This window comes from Zingiber officinale, chromosome 1A (assembly GCF_018446385.1).
Source record: "Zingiber officinale cultivar Zhangliang chromosome 1A, Zo_v1.1, whole genome shotgun sequence".
In the NCBI taxonomy this organism is placed as follows: domain Eukaryota; kingdom Viridiplantae; phylum Streptophyta; class Magnoliopsida; order Zingiberales; family Zingiberaceae; genus Zingiber; species Zingiber officinale.
In genome coordinates this window covers 32,450,051-32,468,104 of record NC_055987.1, presented here as the reverse complement: position 1 = coordinate 32,468,104, position 18,054 = coordinate 32,450,051, and the positions used below count along the sequence as shown (strand labels likewise).

General features: G+C 38.3%; 3 protein-coding genes across 5 annotated transcripts; 1 reads left to right on the top strand and 2 right to left on the bottom strand.

Moving 5' to 3' along the window:
* Nucleotides 1-3,893: 3,893 nt before the first annotated feature.
* Nucleotides 3,894-7,317, bottom strand: LOC122022864 (methyl-CpG-binding domain-containing protein 1-like). Of its 2 annotated transcripts, none has more exons than XM_042580981.1 (2): nt 7,174-7,317; nt 3,894-4,648 (listed from the first exon to the last, which is right to left on the bottom strand). In XM_042580981.1, exons 1-2 carry the CDS (start codon nt 7,177-7,179, stop codon nt 4,169-4,171), a joined length of 486 nt encoding a protein of 161 aa, XP_042436915.1. In that variant the 5' UTR covers nt 7,180-7,317; the 3' UTR covers nt 3,894-4,168. The 2 variants fall into 2 exon arrangements, with proteins under 2 accessions (XP_042436915.1, XP_042436919.1); XM_042580985.1 differs by lacking the exon at nt 7,174-7,317 and adding an exon at nt 5,742-5,827.
* A 723-nt stretch (nt 7,318-8,040) lies between these two features.
* Nucleotides 8,041-14,112, top strand: LOC122022855 (pyruvate, phosphate dikinase 2-like). Its single transcript, XM_042580972.1, has 18 exons — nt 8,041-8,438; nt 8,523-8,579; nt 8,668-9,039; nt 9,115-9,277; nt 9,376-9,611; nt 9,704-9,832; nt 9,912-10,091; nt 10,187-10,324; nt 10,424-10,750; nt 10,837-10,926; nt 11,048-11,186; nt 11,250-11,427; nt 11,822-11,951; nt 12,352-12,480; nt 12,587-12,724; nt 12,803-12,880; nt 12,950-13,041; nt 13,936-14,112. Exons 1-18 carry the CDS (start codon nt 8,175-8,177, stop codon nt 13,976-13,978), a joined length of 2,883 nt encoding a protein of 960 aa, XP_042436906.1. The 5' UTR covers nt 8,041-8,174; the 3' UTR covers nt 13,979-14,112.
* Nucleotides 14,113-14,467: 355 nt separating this feature from the next.
* Nucleotides 14,468-17,284, bottom strand: LOC122022842 (gibberellin receptor GID1C-like). 2 transcript variants are annotated; one of them, XR_006123083.1, is made up of 3 exons: nt 16,945-17,284; nt 15,169-16,413; nt 14,468-15,038 (listed from the first exon to the last, which is right to left on the bottom strand). XR_006123083.1 is itself a non-coding variant. In XM_042580959.1 (2 exons), the coding sequence occupies exons 1-2, from the start codon at nt 16,981-16,983 to the stop codon at nt 15,412-15,414; spliced, it is 1,041 nt and encodes a 346-aa protein (XP_042436893.1). In that variant the 5' UTR covers nt 16,984-17,284; the 3' UTR covers nt 14,468-15,411. The 2 variants fall into 2 exon arrangements, 1 of the variants encoding a protein (XP_042436893.1); XM_042580959.1 differs by having other exon boundaries at nt 14,468-16,413.
* Between the last annotated feature and the right edge of the window lie 770 nt (nt 17,285-18,054).

The following is an 18,054-nucleotide window of genomic DNA, read 5'->3' as shown; positions in this document are numbered from 1 at the left end:
TATATATTTAGTAAAAATCGTAAGGTGATTACCTTAGGACATCCCTCAAAATCTAACATTTTAATCAAAATTTATTGATGGACTTAGAGGGATCTAATCAGACTCATTCCAATTTATGTAGATTTTTGCAGTACCCAGGAGTCCAAATGTACCCTCAGTTATCATTATAAAGGATTCTCAACATTACTTAAAAAATTTAGAAATTTTTAAACTTTGTGTCAATTGGCACAGGTCTATAACTTTGTATAGAAGACTTGGGACTAGGAATGTCACCATATATCCCTTTTACATGTTCTATACTTCCATCTCATTGTAAGTTTTCAAAAATCCAAGTCCCCTAAGTCTATTAATGAGTTTCAGTCAAAACTTATTAATGGACTTAGAAAGTTTTGATCAGGCTCATTCCAACTCATGTAGGTTTCTGCAGTGCCCATGAGTCTAAATATGTCGTCCATTATCATCTTAAATGATTCTCATCATTACTCAAGAGGTTTAAAAAGTTTCAAACTTTGTGTCAATTGGCATGGGCCTATAACTTCTTGTAGGAGACTAAGGACTAGGATTTCTCACCATATGTACTTTCTACATGCTCCACTCTTCATCTCATTGTAAAATATTAGAAATCTAAGCCCCCTAGAGAGCTTCGATCAAAACCTATTGATAGACCTAGAGAGTTTTGATCAGGCTCATTCTAAATCATGTAGGTTTTTGCAATGTTCAGGAGTCTAAATATGCCCTCCATTATTATCTTAAAGGATTTCCAACATTGCTCAAAAGGTTTAGAAAATTTCAGACTTTGTGTTAATTGACACGGGCCTATAATTTCATGTAGGAGACTCAAGACTAGGACTCTTACCATTTATCTCTTCTACATGATCCACACTTCCACCTCATTATAAAATTTTAGAAATCTAAGTCTCCTAGAAGGTTTCAGTCAAAACTCATTAATTGGCCTAGAGAGTTCCGATCAGACTCATTCCAAGTCCTATGGATTTATTAGGTGAACCTGAGTCCAAATTAGCTCTCGTTTACTCTTTTAAATTGCTACCAACAGTATTCAAAATGATTTGAAACCTTTAGAACACTATTGTGCTAGTTTCTAAAGACTAGCAACATTGTGGTGTTAGTCTTTGGAAACCAACACCACAATGTATGATCAGAACCAATATTATGGTGCTAGTTTCTGAAGACCCGCGCCATTGTGGTACTGATCTTCGAAAACCAACACCACTGTGGTGTTGATCTTCAAAAATCAATACCAACATTTGTTCTAGTTGGTACGCGGCCATAATTTTACATACGTGTCTTAAGACTAGTGTTGGACACTATATATACCTTCTACACACTAACCTCTCCATCTCATTACAAGTTTTCAAAAATCCAAGTCCCCTAAGTCCATTAATGGATTCAATCAAAATCCATTGATAGGCTTAGAGATTTCCAATCGGGTTCATTCCAACTGATGTAGGTTTTTACAGTGCTCAGGAGTCCAAATGTACTTTCCGTTATGATCGTAAAGGATTCCCAACATTGCTAAAAAATGTTTAGAAAGTTTTAGACTTTGTACTAATTGGCACGGGGCTATAACTTCATGTAGGAGATTTGAGACTAGGATTTCTCATCATATATCCCTTCTGCATACTACACACTTCCATCTCATTGTAAGTTTTTATAAATTCAAATTTTCTAGGTCAATCAATAGAGTTTGGTTAAAATTCATTGATGGAGTTAGATAGCTCTGATTAGGCTCATTCCAACTTATGTTGGTTTCTGCCGTGCTAGGAGTCTAAATGTGCCCTATTGTAAAGGATTCCCAATATTACTCAAAAGGTTTGGAAAGTTTTAAACTTTGTGACATTGACACGGGCCTATGACTTTGTGTAGGAGACTTGGGACTAGGATTTCTCAACATATATCCCTTCTACATATTTCATACTTCCATCTCATTGCAAGTTTTTAGAAATCCAAGCTCCTAGGTTTATCAATGGATTTCGGTCAAAATCCATTGATAAACCTACAAAATTCTGATCAAACTTATTCTAACTCATGTAGGTTTTGGCAGTACCCAGGAATATAAATATACCCTTCATTATCATCTTAAAGGATTTCCAATATTATTCAAAAGGTTTAGAAAATTTCAGACTTTTATGCCAATTGGCATGAGCCTATAACTTAATGTAGGAGACTCAGGGCTAGGATTTTTTACCTTTCCCTTCTACATATTCCACACTTCAATCTCATTATAAAATTTTAGAAATCTAAGTCTCCTAGGTTCATCAATGGATTTCGATCAAAATCCATTCATATACCTAGAGAGTTTAGATCAGATTCATTTAAACTTCTATTGATTTATTAGGTGAACCTGAGTCTAAACAAGCCCACATTTACTCTTTTAAATCCCTCCTAGTAGTGTTTAAAATTATTTGAAACCTTTATAATATTATGATATTGGTTTTTCTAAAGACTGGCACCATTGTAATGTTGGTCTTCGGAAACTAGTATCATAATGTGTGATTAGAATCTATATTATGGTGTTGGTATTTGAAATCAGCACCACAATGAGTGATGATGTATTTAAGTTGTAAAAATCAACACCAAAGTGATTTTTATTTTATTTTATAATTTTTTTTATTAATAAAATTAGTTCATATTATTCTTGTTAATTTTATTTTTTTTATTCTTTTAGAATTAGATATAGAAAATAGGAAAAAATTTAATAGTTTATTAACCTTCTTGAAAATAAATAAATTTACAGGATAATAAAATTTAGAAAAAATAAAGAGAAGATAGAAAATTGTAGTAAAGTTGATTATACTTAATTATCTTAAGTGCTCCTTACAACTCACCCATAGAAAACAAAGAAAGAAAAGAAATTGTATCTAAATGTGAGAAGAAAGAGAAGAGAATAAATATTGCATGAGAGACGGAAGAGAAATGAGAAGATAAAAAGTCAATAGTTGCTAGAGGATAGTTAGAGCATCTACAACGCTATTAACGTGTAACGCATTAATGGAAGTATATTATTATATATATATAATTTTTTTTCAATTTGTAAGCATTTAACTCGTTCAATTCCTTAAACGCGTTAATGTTACAGTGTATATACAGTGCATCCACATAGATATTAACGTTGAAGTATTAACAGTGATGTGAATGCTCTTAGAGTAGTAAAATTGAAATTATGTGTGCTTTTTAAAAATTCTAAAAATTGAGTGTCTTTTGGTGCGTCCAAAAATAACCAAACATACAATCACTCTTACATCCAAGGGGAGAAGAGGGAATCTACTTCTTAGTATGAAAAAGACGATAGTGAGGAAGACGATGAATCTTCCTCTCAATATTTAGAAGATAATGAATATGGAGACACTGATGATGAATATATACGATCTCTATACAGCACCAATATTTTCTAGTTGTTGAAATTACAAAGGAGCACGTTTAAACAAGATTGAGTTCCAACGGTCTCAAGCCCTTTTGAGACAAATAGCATGAAGCAACTGTTAATCAGGGTAAATGGGCGTTCTTAGGATAAATGAACCGAAAGTTGACATTCAATTTAATAAGAGTTCATTTATATTTATTTAATCCATACAAAATTAATTAAATAAATAAATTTAAACAACTCATTAAACTAACAAACAACATATGTGTTCAATTCAGTAATATTTGTGAACAATATTCATGTATAATATCCATGAACAATATTTACAAATTATGTCCATTAATAAAACTCTTATTATAATACTAAATAAATATTTTTTTTAAAAAAATAAACAAACTAGTTTAAATTATCAAGCTCAATAACCAATCAAGCAAGTAAAACATTTCAAATAATCAAATAAATTTGAATTGAGAGCTTGATAGCATCAAAACGAATCAAGCTCAAACCAAACTTAAATTGAAAGTTTGATAACATTTAAACGAACAAAGTTCAAGTTAAACTCAAGCACATCAAAAATAAACCAAGTCAAGCTTGAACAATCATTTCAAACGGTTCATTTTAGGACTCGGTTACATTAAAACTAAGCTTGGCTTGACTTGTTTACGACCCTAAGTACTGATTCAGCCAAAGTACACACACCATAAATACAGAGCCCACAAGCATCTTCTCCTTCCAAAGGAGGTTACTTCAATAAAAAAGTAAGTTTGCAAACAGGCAAACGCACCACTACAGCCCAGTCTTCTTCTTTTTACTTGAACTTCCCTCTATGCCCTTGGGGATCATCTCCTCAGGAATCTTTGGAGGCGTAAAACTAAAATCTGCAGGGGTAAATCTGCCTTTGTACTCTTGATTGGCTTCTATGAACTTCTCTATTTCCACTGAGCTCCTCAGCCTCTTTCCGTTAGGCATCACATAGTTGATATCCATCTTGGAAAAGTCTGATCTCATGATCGCCAATCTATCGAGACCAGCTGGAGTCTTGGGCAAATTTGGCTTGTCGATGACCCAAAATCGACTAGTGTTGTACTCTACATCACCAGGATCATTGCAGGAAAGATTAGGATTGTTGTGGCAGACCCAAGGATCCTTGATGAAGTTTTGCCTGATTGTTTCGTATTCTTCTCTTGTTGGGATTATCCTGAATTTGAAGCATTTACTGCATTGCACCGCATATGCACTGATGAGGTTGTTGAACTTTCGCTTGTTCTGAAATTAATCAGGTATAAGAAACCAAACACCATCGATATGTTCAACTCCAAACATGATAAACATAAATGAATGAATAAAACATGATTAAAACAAATAATATCAATCCAAGAATAAATGAGACTGAAGGATGTGGTTCAAACATGCATGCTCTTCGTCAAGCACTCATGTAGAACATTTCACACCAAGTATTAATGCTAAAAGAATGAGCATGCAACTATCTTCCAAAAGAATGAAACATAAAGTTAAAAAATTTATATATAAAAGCCATTCATATCCATCCAGAATCACAGAAAAAGTTCATCCTGTTGTGAGAATGACTACTCTGATCTCATCCTTTTAGATGATAGTCATGATAATCTGATAATGATAAATGGCTATTTGTAGATGATCTGCTAACCTTAATCAATCTTAGTTTAAGTGCTGCATTTTGGAAAATTGACTATTTATGATATTTTATTCAAGAAGGGAATTGATGTTTGCAGGGTGTGCAAGTGTACTTAATGTGCAACAATCAACCTGAAACCAAAAGTTCAAACCCTCTCCTTCAGATCTATCATCCATTGTTGGAAATGGGTTTTGAGGATATGATGGTTTCATTAGTTTTAACTCCGATCTCTAGTTTGATGCATGCTCAAAGATGGTCTGGTCTTTGCCAGATGTTATCATGTTCAGGAGGTCTTGTCTCAAATTCCCTTCAAAAAAGTAAAAAGATATGAACATCATGCATGAAAGATACATAGAGGTGGTGGTCCTAATGCTTGGTAAAGTGAAATAGAAGGCTAATCACACAGAGGCCACTATGAGTCTAAAAAGAGATGTGAAACGGTTGGTCTAACGAAAAGGGAATCGCTCTTTTCACAACTTGACTCATCCTCTTTAACTATCTGTAATATGAGTTTGTCTATTGTTATTAATCATTGGAGGACCATTAATGGCATTTGCTAGGTTTGATTCCAATCTCACAAGCCATAAATATTCAAGGGCATGGTCTTTTCTAATTGCCATGTTGTAATTCCTAATATTTATGTCTTCAGCATCAATGATTAGGATCAAATATGCTAGGGGGTGCTGCTGCGGGCAAAAGATTTACCATTGTAACTCAAGGCTCAGAGCTTGTTGCTGAAACCATCAAGTATTGAATATCAAGAGAAAGGAAGTTAGAGAACAAGAAACATCAAGTATTGAAAAACTAGAATCAAGATGACAAATTCTATACAAGAAACATCATATATTGAAAAACTAGAATCAAGATGACAAACTCTATACAAGAAACATCATATATTGAAAAACTATAATCAAGATGACAAACTTTAAGGAAAAGCAATGAAAAACAAATAAAGGTATCCCCTTGCGAGATTCATTTTGGCTGGATCCTCTAATTTACTGGTTTGATTGGATCTTCAAGGTCAGTACAAGTCAACTAACAGTATAATTTGGCCTGTGAAATGCAAAACACCTAATCTATCCATTTTAAGAAGAGTTAAATAAAACAAATAGTGAAGGTAGACATAGTCAGCATCAGCTGACACAGACTTACAAGTTTTAAAAGTATCAGATAAAATCAAGATCCGTAAGGCAAAGGCGATGAATCTGAAACCTAATCAGTATTGGGTTCCCTAAGACTTTGTAGTATTGATATTTACCTCTCTGCAACGAAGAGTCATGACTGACCCAAAACAACTTCTACAAACCATTTTTCTTACAAAAAGTAGTTAGCCACATCTCCAATAGTCACCTAAAACCTTAGCTAAGTGAAATTCACAATTACATTAACCAAACTTTGAGAAGCATGAAGTAAAAAACTAAAGTTATGCAAAAACACAAGATTAACTTTTTTTCTAATATTTGTTAGAAGTGCAGCAGTACAAGTTCACTAGACGAATTGTAAGTCATTTGCTGATAATCCTATTTCTAAACTGCAGGGATGCAAGTGATGAAGCTAAAAGAGTTTTAACAGGTTATGAGCCTATCAACTGTTCCCAGATTAAAATATGAGCAGGACCAGAAGCCAAAATTAAGGAAATAGAACCAGTTGTGCTGCTAAGAAAAAAGTGCAGCGAGCTAGGGTTTAGCCCATAGAGTTAGGAAGAAAACAGGAACAGCAATATAACTCCAAAAATCTACAGAATAACAGGAAAGAAGCAGAACGCTTATTTAGTCTGTTTCGGAGAATCCACATTCACAATGAAGAAGCGTTTCGCTGAAACCTAACTTTTCAACCTATTTCCACCGAAGGTTCCTCAGAAGATAAGATCAAAGATTGGTTCACAAGAACTACCAGAGAAAATTGCCACAGTTCCACCGATGATACAGTTAGTGAAAAATCCTCATCATTTTTTCTCTGCACTAATTCAAATCCAACTGAAGCATCCTTCGAAGTTACGATCAGACACTAGGGACTAAAGAAGATCTCTGGATTCGGCACGATTAGTAACAAATAGATTAGTTTGATCGGAAACTATTCCTAACAAAAATCCAAACTACGAAATCGACGAATAAAAACAGAAAACGAGACTCTTCACCTCCATGACACAGATCGCGATCTATATCCGCGCCACTGAAAATGCGACCTTCGTTTTTTTTTTGACTCCCTCACTCCCCCATGAAGAGGAGTGAGGGAAGGCAGAAGACGCGGGCCGGATTTTTCGGCCCATGTCAAATGGACAAAAATCTAAACAGGAAATGTGCAATTCATTATTTTTATTATAGTCAAATATTTAAAAAATAAATAAATAAAAGCCTCATTTATAAGATTTATTTTTATATTATTCTTCTTACTTAATCCTTTGAATTTTGACCAAAAATACGCCGATATAAAGGAAAAATTAATATATATTAGAACAATTTTAGCAAAACTAAGCATAATGATTTTTCATGCATTTCATAGGGCTAAATAATTATTGGTAAGTTTGATTAATAATTGAATGATTTAAAAGGATATATTATTTGAATTCAATGATTAAATAGGATTTAACCTTGTTGTTAAATAAATTTTTTTATTTATATTTGTCTATATTATTCGCGAAGAGGTGCTCACTGCTCAGGATAAGAGAGATCCTGTGTGATCGGACTTATGCCACGTGGCTCGATAAGGCCCGTTGGATGCCTCACTCCGAAAAGTTGCGGCATCACCATTTAATTACGTGACTCAGGAAGAAATTTCTTGATCACAGGAACCAACAAGAGGTGATAAATAGACAACGCGTCAAATTACGAATTAACCCTTAATCCACATGTCCATACTGACCGTCTGATCGAACTCGGACGGAGGATGTGTAGGATTTCAATGCCATTTGGAAAAACAAAAAGAGCAAATTTTTAATTTCCGTTTTTATATTTTTTTAGTATACCACAAAAATAGAATATTAAATATAATAAATCATCGGCGCTTCGAGTTTGAGGTGAGCTAATCTTGAGCTCTTCCCTCCATCACCTCTTTGATGAACGAGATCAATCGATCCGGTGTTGAATTCTGAAGCCTTTTGTGATCTGTGAAGGAATCGAATCAAGCAAGCGACGAAAGATGCAGTATCCAGCCACCAAGAGCGCGTGCATGCGATCGGCCGTGTACGCAGAAAGGAGGCCAATGGCGAAGCGCTGGTTGAGTCCCATGGAAGAGCTCGGTTGGTCGAGGAGGAAAGAGATGAGGAGCCTCGGCGAGGCGAGGCGCCTGGCTCAAGCAATGGCCAAGCGGAGGGGTGGATTCGAGCAGGAGCCGCAACTGGCAAGGAGCCGCGGCGGCGACCGGCTTCAAGCCGTCGTATCGCCGATTCCCACCACCAAGAAGGCAGGGCTTCTGACTGGTAGATTGTTGTTTTTATGTAGAAAAAATGGATCTTGAATCGATTTGGTGTTTCCCCTGTTTTCTCAGAGGGTGTTCACGTTCGGCAAGGGGAAGAGCGAAGGCAACAAGAGCATGAAGTCCCTGGTGAGTTGAGCTCCTGAACTCAATTGATTAATGGTTTTCATCATTTCATGTGAATTGAAATTTTGTTCAAATTTGTTTGGGCGCGAAGTTGGGCGGGAAAGGCGCGAACTTGGCGGAGATGGCGAGCATCGGACTGTCGGTGCCCCCGGGGTTCACTGTGTCGACGGAGGCATGCCAGGAGTACCAGAAGGGTGGCCACCAGCTCCCGGCTGGCCTCTGGGAGGAAATACTCGAAGGCCTCGCTAACGTCGAGGAGGACATGGCGGCTCGCCTCGGCGACCCTTCCCGTCCCCTGCTCCTCTCCGTCCGCTCCGGCGCCGCGGTGTCGATGCCTGGGATGATGGACACTGTGCTCAACTTGGGACTCAACGACGAGGTGGTCACGGGGTTGGCGTTGAAGAGCGGCGAGAGGTTCGCTTACGACTCCTACCGCCGCTTCTTGGACATGTTCGGGAACGTGGTGAGTGCTCGCTCTCTGCGTGGCTTGGAGTGATTAAAAATGTCAACGCAAACTGCTTGATTCAGGTTTGCGCAGGTGATGGGAATTCCCCACTCGCTCTTTGAGGAGAAACTGGAGGAATTGAAGGCGGCCAAAGGTGCAAAGCAAGACACCGACCTCACCGCCGGCGACCTCAAGGAACTAGTGATCGAGTACAAGAAAGTATACACAAAAGCCAAAGGAGAACAGTTTCCTTCTGGTCATTGAGTTACCTCGAGCTCAACTAATGTGCTTCTTCAACCGCGTCGATTTGTTGACTTCTCCACTTGAATTGAACGAACTAATCGATGGTTGCAGATCCCAAACGGCAGTTGTACTTGGCGGTTCTTGCGGTGTTCGATTCATGGGACAGCACCAGAGCTAACAAATACAGAAGCATCAACCAGATAAAGGGCCTGAAGGGGACTGCTGTCAATGTGCAGTGCATGGTGTTTGGGAACATGGGGAACACTTCCGGGACCGGCGTTCTCTTCACTCGGAATCCGAGCACAGGCGAGAAGAAGCTCTACGGAGAGTTCCTCATCAACGCGCAGGTACTAAAGACACCTCAAGAAATCATAATCAAACAACAGGATGATGGCTGTCTCAGCCATCACTTATTACATTACATATTTTCTTTTGCTAGGGTGAGGATGTTGTCGCAGGGATCCGGACACCTGAGGATCTGAATACCATGAAGGAGCACATGCCAGAAGCTTACAGTGAACTAATAGAGAATTGCAAAATTCTGGAGCTGCACTATAAAGACATGATGGTTAGATCTATGCTTCAAAGCTCTCTCAATTGCTTTAAAGATCCATCCGAGGTCGTTATTGTTTTTCCCACTGTCGCAGGACATTGAGTTCACTGTTCAAGAAAATAGGCTGTGGATGCTGCAGTGTAGATCAGGGAAGCGCACTGGGAAAGGTGCAGTGAGGATTGCAGTCGACATGGTTAACGAAGGCCTCGTGGATAAAAGTTCCGCAATTAAATTGGTTGAGCCGAGCCATTTGGACCAACTTCTTCATCCACAAGTAAATCTAGTTGCTTAAGTGCTCGAGTTAATCAAAAGAGGTTAGCTTGAACACATGTCGGACTGATTCTATCTTTGCCATCTCGATTTGTTTAGTTTGATGATACATCAGCGTACAAGGATAAAGTAGTTGCAACAGGGTTGCCTGCATCACCAGGAGCCGCTGTGGGCCAAGTTGTTTTCACTGCTGATGATGCTGAAGAATGGCATGCCCAGGGGAAGGCTGTCATTTTGGTAAGTCAGTTTGTGTTCTCTCTTTTATTAGTAGTTGCAGCAACCTACCCTTAATCCTCTGATTCTTTAACAAGCCTCTACTATTTTGCATGCTTGAAGGTGAGGACAGAAACTAGCCCTGAGGATGTTGGTGGCATGCACGCAGCTACAGGAATCCTTACGGCAAGAGGGGGCATGACATCTCATGCTGCTGTTGTAGCGAGGGGGTGGGGAAAATGCTGCGTTTCTGGTTGCTCAGATATCAGTGTGAATGATGCAGACAAGGTGGTGGTTATTGGTGACGAAGTGATACAAGAAGGTGAGTGGTTATCACTCAATGGATCGACAGGGGAAGTAATTCTAGGGAAGCAACCACTTTCTCCACCAGCTCTCAGTGGCGACCTGGGGATCTTCATGTCATGGGTCGATGAGATTAGGCAACTGAAGGTAGTACTCCTTTTGGCACAGCAACAAAAACTGCAAAACTCTCCTAATTAAGAAGCTAATGTTCTTCTTGCCAACATCGGTCTTAGGTTATGGCAAATGCAGATACACCTGATGATGCACTTACTGCAAGAAATAATGGTGCACAAGGGATTGGATTATGTAGGACAGAGCATATGGTTAGTCTTTTCAATCTTCTGCACCAACAAACATCACTTTATATACATCGATGTAAAAAAAAAACTAACAAGGACTTTTTTTTTTCTTACTACTTTGTATCCGCCCACAATGCTGCCACAGTTCTTTGCTTCAGATGAAAGGATTAAAGCAGTTAGAAAGATGATAATGGCTGCAGATCTTGAAGAGAGGCAGAAGGCCTTGGACTTACTATTGCCATATCAGAGATCTGATTTTGAAGGAATTTTTCGGGCCATGGATGGTATGTTCTGATCATTCACAATAGTTTCATCGACATTAGCTAAATAGATGAAAAAAAATTCAGGGTTTCCGGTGACTATCCGACTGTTGGATCCTCCACTTCATGAATTTTTGCCAGAAGGTAATATAGAGGACATTATTACAGAACTTGCTGCAGAGACTGGCACAACAGAAGATGAAGTCTTTTCCAGAATAGAGAGGTTATCTGAAGTCAATCCCATGCTTGGTTTTAGAGGTTGCAGGTTTGTTCCTTATTCCCTCTCTTGCGATGGATTCAACTTTCAGAGAGTAAATTACTTTTTTGTTAAGTAAACTCCCGATTTCAATTAACAACTTATGATCCATAACACTTTGCTTAAGCTTTCTAAACTCCCTAAAATTTTGATTGATTGGAGCATTCAAGTGTTCCTGATTAGACCCCCAATGTCTTTATACATCCTCCAAACTCAACCTCTCTGACCGCTTGCCGCCGAATTGCTTGCTTTTCAAATTGCGTTAGTACCCGATCTTCAACTGAACCAATTTACAAATCAAATTGGACTATCACCTAACCCTGAACATTTTAACACTGTAATCTTGGATATGGAGTTAAGCTCTTGTTCGATACTGGTCATAGTAAGAGAATTCTTGCATTAGGCTTGGCATATCATACCCAGAGTTGACTAAGATGCAAGTTCGTGCTATATTCGAAGCTGCCATCTCTATGAACAATCAAGGTGTCAAAGTTTTTCCAGAAATAATGGTACCTCTCGTCGGAACACCTCAGGTACATAGCTTTCTCCCTTGACATACTTAGCTAAAAGAAAGTATTACTGCTGAACTCATTGCTGAAAAAACTTAAGACTCTAGGAACAAAAGGAAAAGAAATGAATTGTACTGTCTTACCTTCACTCTATTTCATTCTTCCTATTTATTTGGATAGAGATGGAAGGGAAGAAATAAAATTACATACCTCTTTGGTGTTTTATTAGATGCTTAAGCTTCATTTCTGTTTGTTTCTGCTATACAAGAGAAACTAATAATTATATTTCTTCTTCTTTGTTTGCCTTCCTACTTTCATCCAAGTAAACACAGTAGTAAGGCCTACAAAACATGCTATCTTTCTGAACTGTGTTTATTTTTGAAATCTGAACAATTTCATCTGTTGGAATTCATATTTATATCAGGAGCTAGAGCATCAAACGAGTCTGATACGGATGATAGCACAGAAGGTCTTCTCTGAGATTGGAACCTCCATAAAATACAAGGTCGGAACAATGATTGAGGTTCCAAGAGCTGCTCTTATTGCAGATGAGGTAGAATCTAACTTAAACTACAACTTCTCTCAATAAAAGGTTTCTTGTTGTTGGCCTAGTCAATATTTTCAACACAAGCTTATAATCTTGCTGTTTATGTTGGCAGATTGCTGAGTTTGCAGAATTCTTCTCCTTTGGAACAAATGACCTGACACAAATGACATTTGGGTACAGTCGAGACGATGTTGGCAAGTTCCTTCCTATCTACCTATCGAAAGGCATTCTCCAAAGCGATCCCTTCGAGGTATATACTCTTTTCTGCATACTGCAGCACCAGTACTTTGTGATGCACGAATGATCATCAATGGCTTTGAATCTTCAGGTTCTTGATCAGAAAGGGGTAGGCCAGCTCATTAAGATTGCTGCAGAGAGAGGGCGAAGAGCTAGGCCTGATCTGAAGGTGAATGGCCTGTGTTCATGGTGCACCACCATTGGCATGAACTCGCACTTATAGCTTTAAAATGAACAGGTAGGCATATGTGGTGAGCATGGTGGAGAACCCTCTTCAGTTGCCTTTTTTGCACAAGCTGGACTGGACTATGTCTCATGTTCTCCTTTCAGGTTGTGCTATAATTTTTTTTTATTTTAGACTTAGCCAATTCATATCCGCATGCACTTAATTTTTTTCGACATTTTACTCAACCTCATAAGTTTCTATATTATTCAAACTTTTATAATACTCAAATCATATACCATATTCTAAAAATATTCTTTTTTTTTTCTTTATAGATTCATCGGTCGGTTTCGTTCGAAATTGACTGATAGAACTAGAGAACTTTGAATCACTTCAAATTAAAATCAATATATTCTTGAAAATATCTTTAATATATTTATACTTTCGGATCTAAATTTGATAGTATAAATTGAGAATAGTGAATTAAATTGAGAATATATCATCAAATTTTTACCAATTCAAAAATTTACTGTTCTCAATTTATACTATTAAATTTAGATCTGAGAGCATGAATACATTAAGAAGATTTCCAAGAGTACATTGATTTGATTCGAAGTGATTTGAAATTTTGTAAGTTCATTAGTTAGTTTCAAACGAAACTATACCCTTTAAAAATTAAAAAGTTTGATATTTTTTTAATCAAAGGAGTTCTAAGAATTTATTGATGGTATTAGTTAGTGAGTATTATTGTTATAGGCCTTATAATGAACTTATGATAAATTTTATCAAATTTGTGTAAGTTTAAAAATTTTTATACTATTAAATTCAAATTCCATGGCATAAATACATGAATTTTTAGGAGCACGTTTTGATTAGAAGTTATTCAGAGTTTTCAAGATCAATCAGTCAGTTTTGTCCATTTATAGGAAAAGAAGAGTATTTGAAAAATAGGATACGTTATTTAGACATTATAAAAATTGAGCATGTGATTTAAATAATATCAAAACTTACTTACAGTTGAATGTCATAATTTTTTGCATTCCCTGACCATTTCCTTACAGGGTCCCAATCGCAAGGCTTGCAGCAGCACAGGTGGTGGTCTGAACCATGCAGCAGAAACCTCTCAGAAATTGTCTTCTTCTGTGTATTGATAATTTATTGTAAATAATTTAAATATATAGACAGTATACAAACAATAACATATTGTTTCTGAAACTCAACTTATCCCATTTGTTCAACTCACCTTGTTTCGTCTACGTTTCTAACTACTTAACTCATCGAACAAAGATCGAACGCACGATCGAACATTATTGCGAGTTAGGCAAGTAAGACCATTTGACCTGTTCATCTGATCAACTCAATTAGGTTAAATGTCCGGGCAAAGTGGGTCAAAATGATAACATGATAAATACCATTATAGATTTCCACAAGTGGAGTGAGGCTTTTTCTATCTTTTAAATTAAAAAAAAATGTTTGAATAAATAAAGTGGTCCTTGAATGAGCTATTCCATTCATCAAAATGTTAGAATGATATAGTCAAGCGAACAAGCCATTCTCATTCTCATCCTATTACCAATTGCACCATAAAAGACATCTAACAAACAGCAATTTTGATACAAATTCATTATTGAACTTCAGAGTATCCAACTTCACAATATTTTACATAAGGCCAGATGATGACCAAGACAGGTCCTCATCATGTACAGCTGTGGAAAGCATTAACTAGCAAGTAAAAGTGTAAAACGCATGCTTAAATTTTCCACACACGACAATACCATAATAAATTTCGATCGGTGGGGGGATTCCCCCTCCCATCAATAACAAAACCCCAAGAGCAGCTCCAGCGAAGCTGCCAAGAACTGACACTGTTCGATCCAAATGCTCACGCATTACTAGCGGCTAGAAATATGACCAAGAACGAAAAACGTCCAAGACAAATTGACCAGTGACAGAGTAGCCTCCAATTGCTTGTCTGATACTCTTTCTCTAACTCCATCATTTGTCTTGATTCTATTTCCCACAATAGTTTGGTGCCAAAGATATATATGATCGAAGCACGTTGTTAGATGAGATGAGTTGGAAGAAGGGAGAACAAAAAGTGTTGATAGTATTTGGCAGGCTCAGAAGATTTTAACAGGATTGGGTCTTCATTGATCTTTCAACCCTGCAAAGGGGAGAGAATAGAACTATCAACAGCTAAGAGGACAATACAAATCTCTACTTTTCTTTGAATCTATATTAACTGAGAATCTGAGGAGGCCAATATATACAAAATAAGAGCTTTAGCGTTTGACCATGTCACAGCGATCATTGTGGTTAGCTAAAATTCTGAAACATCTGTTGTTGAACTGGATCAAGGCTCTTCAACATACCATGTACAAGAACTTATATGGTTCAGATTCAATAGAACAGTTCCAAGAACATAATCTGAATTTTCATGCATCCTTTTATACAGAACCATGAGCAAGCCTGTGAATCATTGCCATCCGCGGAGGAATTAATTGAACGACGAACAGTCCGTCAAGAGCAGCGTTCCACTACAAGTTAGCCTGGATGAATTCCTTGATCTCATCCATCACTTCGTAGAAATGGTTGGTGTTTGGCAACAAATAGAATCCAATTGTGGCTTGTTCGCGGTACACAACCTTCACAAAGTGGCCAGCCTTCTTCAAGCCTTCTGCGTAGGCCAACTGCCAGTCTTGAACAAGATCCAGGCCTGCAACAATGACAAGGCTTTTGGTGAAAGGAAGCCCTTCGAGCTTAACACCATTGGGACCAAAGGGGTTGCAAGCAGGGTGATCTCTATCTGCCCCCTCAGGGAGGTAAGCCTTCCAATACCAATCCCTGTCTTGAATGGTGACAAAATACTTGCCATCCAACCTCTTCTCAGACTCTGTCCTATGGTTCCCTCCAAACATGGAGTTAAGGAGAATGTTACCGGCGATTTCGATCCCAGACTCCGCGGCCCTGACCGCCACATGGTGTGCAATGTTACCCCCAGAGCTGTCCCCTGCGAGGAACACTCGAGGTTTGGACTCTTTGCCGTTGTGAAGCCATGGCACTGCACTCGCCCACTTGAGAGCTGCCCATCCATCGTCGTATGCACAGGGATACTTGTATTCCGGTGCCCGCCGATAATTGACTGAGATAACAACAGCGTCGCAGAGGGAGACAAACCGGCGACAGAGGGAGTCGTAGATAGCGCTGTTGGACGAGGAGTGCGCGAAGCTGCCGCCGTGGAAGAATATGATGACCGGAAACGGGTCGGTTGATGGCGGTTGATAGAGGTCAGTGAGAAGAGGAACGGAACCAGCCGCCGTGGCGGGGGCGGGGCGGTAGATGCGGGCGAGGAGGTTGTGGGAGCGGTCGATGAGGACGTCAAAGGAGACGACGCCATTGACGGGGGTGGCATTCGCGGAGACCTTCCGGTCGAGGAACTCGGCGAGGTGACGGTCGAAGGTGCCGTCCGGGCGGCGCAGCATGTTGTAAGCCAGCTTGAAGTTGGAGATGAGAACCCAAGTGTTGAGAGGAACTGCCATCTGCGTCGGCATGAGAAACAACAAAGAAGAGGTGAGATCGAAAGCGATGGGTGGGGTGTTCAACGATTCATCAATTTTAGGGAGAAACGAAGGCGAACGCGATCAAAGATCCCATCTTCCTAAAGATGGGATGAGATCCTAATGATTTCGAAACGCGATTGTGTCTTCGTTTTGCTTCGCCTGTTCGAAATCTATGATAAAAACAAACACAGAGAGATATTGCGTTGATGGGGCTTTTCAGATTTCTTATAATGCCATCTCAAACACAGATTCAAGTTTTATCATCAGAAGTCAAACCAGTCGAAGAAAACCTGAGAAATCAAACAAGAATGGGCTCAAATCGACACATCTCCCCTTTACTTTTGGATGCATCCGGCCATATGAAAACAATCAAGCAGAACCTAACGCGAACCAGAGAGCCGAGCAACAAACCGATGAAACGGAAATCCAATCATAATTGCCTAAACCAAAAATCAAAACAACAACAGAACAACAACAACAACAATAATAATAATAAGAGAGATCGAGCACCTTGGACTCATTGGCGTTAATTTCGTTGCTTCCAGCCATGTCCAAACGTGCTTAGCGTGAGTGGATGTAACCGTATAAGCCTCTAAGACAAGAAATCAGAGTCGAAAGAGAGCATCAAAACCAAAGAAATCTCTCTCCTCCTCTCATGGCATGTATTCCAGGAATCAAATCCCGACTCCTCCTTCTTCTTCTTCCCACCAACTCCGTTGCTCCTTGGAACATCGATCTCAAATGTACAGGGAAAGCAGGGGCGATCGAAGATAAAGAGGAAGAGGTGGGCAGCAGCAACGCGAGTGGAGCAAGGTAGAAGATGAAGAGTCCAACATACGCAAACCCAGAGAGAGAGAGAGAGAGTGTTTAATCACTATTACTAAATAATATCTGATCCGATTCGCGACTCAGCCGTTTCGACCGGGTTCAACTGCTCATGATGTTCCTTGAGCCACGTAAGAAATTAAGACAGCCGATTTAAAGTTATTTATAAATAATATATTTCATTATCTTTTTCCCAAGGAAAAAGTCAAGCACCAACAGTGTTTTTGGTGGCACCATCCTCGTCGACAAACAGCACATCAAACAGTTGTCTTATTTAAGCTTTTTTTTTTAATGAATTTCCAAATTTACAAATTAACTCGGAACATTTATTAATTATATTCATTCTTAGTCAGGTGCTCGGCATGTGCCCTCGCAGCAAACGACATCATTTCTCACGTGAACGTCATGTGCTTCGCCAAATTATTTTAATTTATCGTAAACAGTAATGGCACCGTCGCCTTTCTACCCACCTTCAATTTATTAAATCGGGTCCTTCTCTGTGGGACCCACCTTCTGAATCGCTGAAAAGTGCTTTGAGTATTATTTTTTATTGAAAAAATACCATTAACCTACTCTAATTTGCTAATAAACTATATTTTATCCTCCAACATTTAAAAATAACCTATAATGCCCTTCCACCAAAGTCAAATATAAAAAAAATTATAAATTTTTTTTTGATTTTTTTAATAATTTAAGAATATATTAAATTGACATGAAAAATAATTATATATATTTTTAGGATCATATTTTAATTATTGATTAGTTTGACTAATAATGTACACAGAGAAAAAAATA

Excerpts from the sequence above, each read along its gene's own strand:
- LOC122022855 (XM_042580972.1), top strand. The coding sequence starts at position 8,175 with ATGCAGTATCCAGCCACCAAGAGCGCGTGCATGCGATCGGCCGTGTAC. Across the intron at positions 8,439-8,522 it reads CGATTCCCACCACCAAGAAG|AGGGTGTTCACGTTCGGCAA; the intron begins GCAGGGCTTCTG and ends CTGTTTTCTCAG. Across the intron at positions 10,325-10,423 it reads AGGGGAAGGCTGTCATTTTG|GTGAGGACAGAAACTAGCCC; the intron begins GTAAGTCAGTTT and ends GCATGCTTGAAG.
- LOC122022842 (XM_042580959.1), bottom strand. The coding sequence starts at position 16,983 with ATGGCTGGAAGCAACGAAATTAACGCCAATGAGTCCAAG. Across the intron at positions 16,414-16,944 it reads TTAACGCCAATGAGTCCAAG|ATGGCAGTTCCTCTCAACAC; the intron begins GTGCTCGATCTC and ends ATGCCGACGCAG.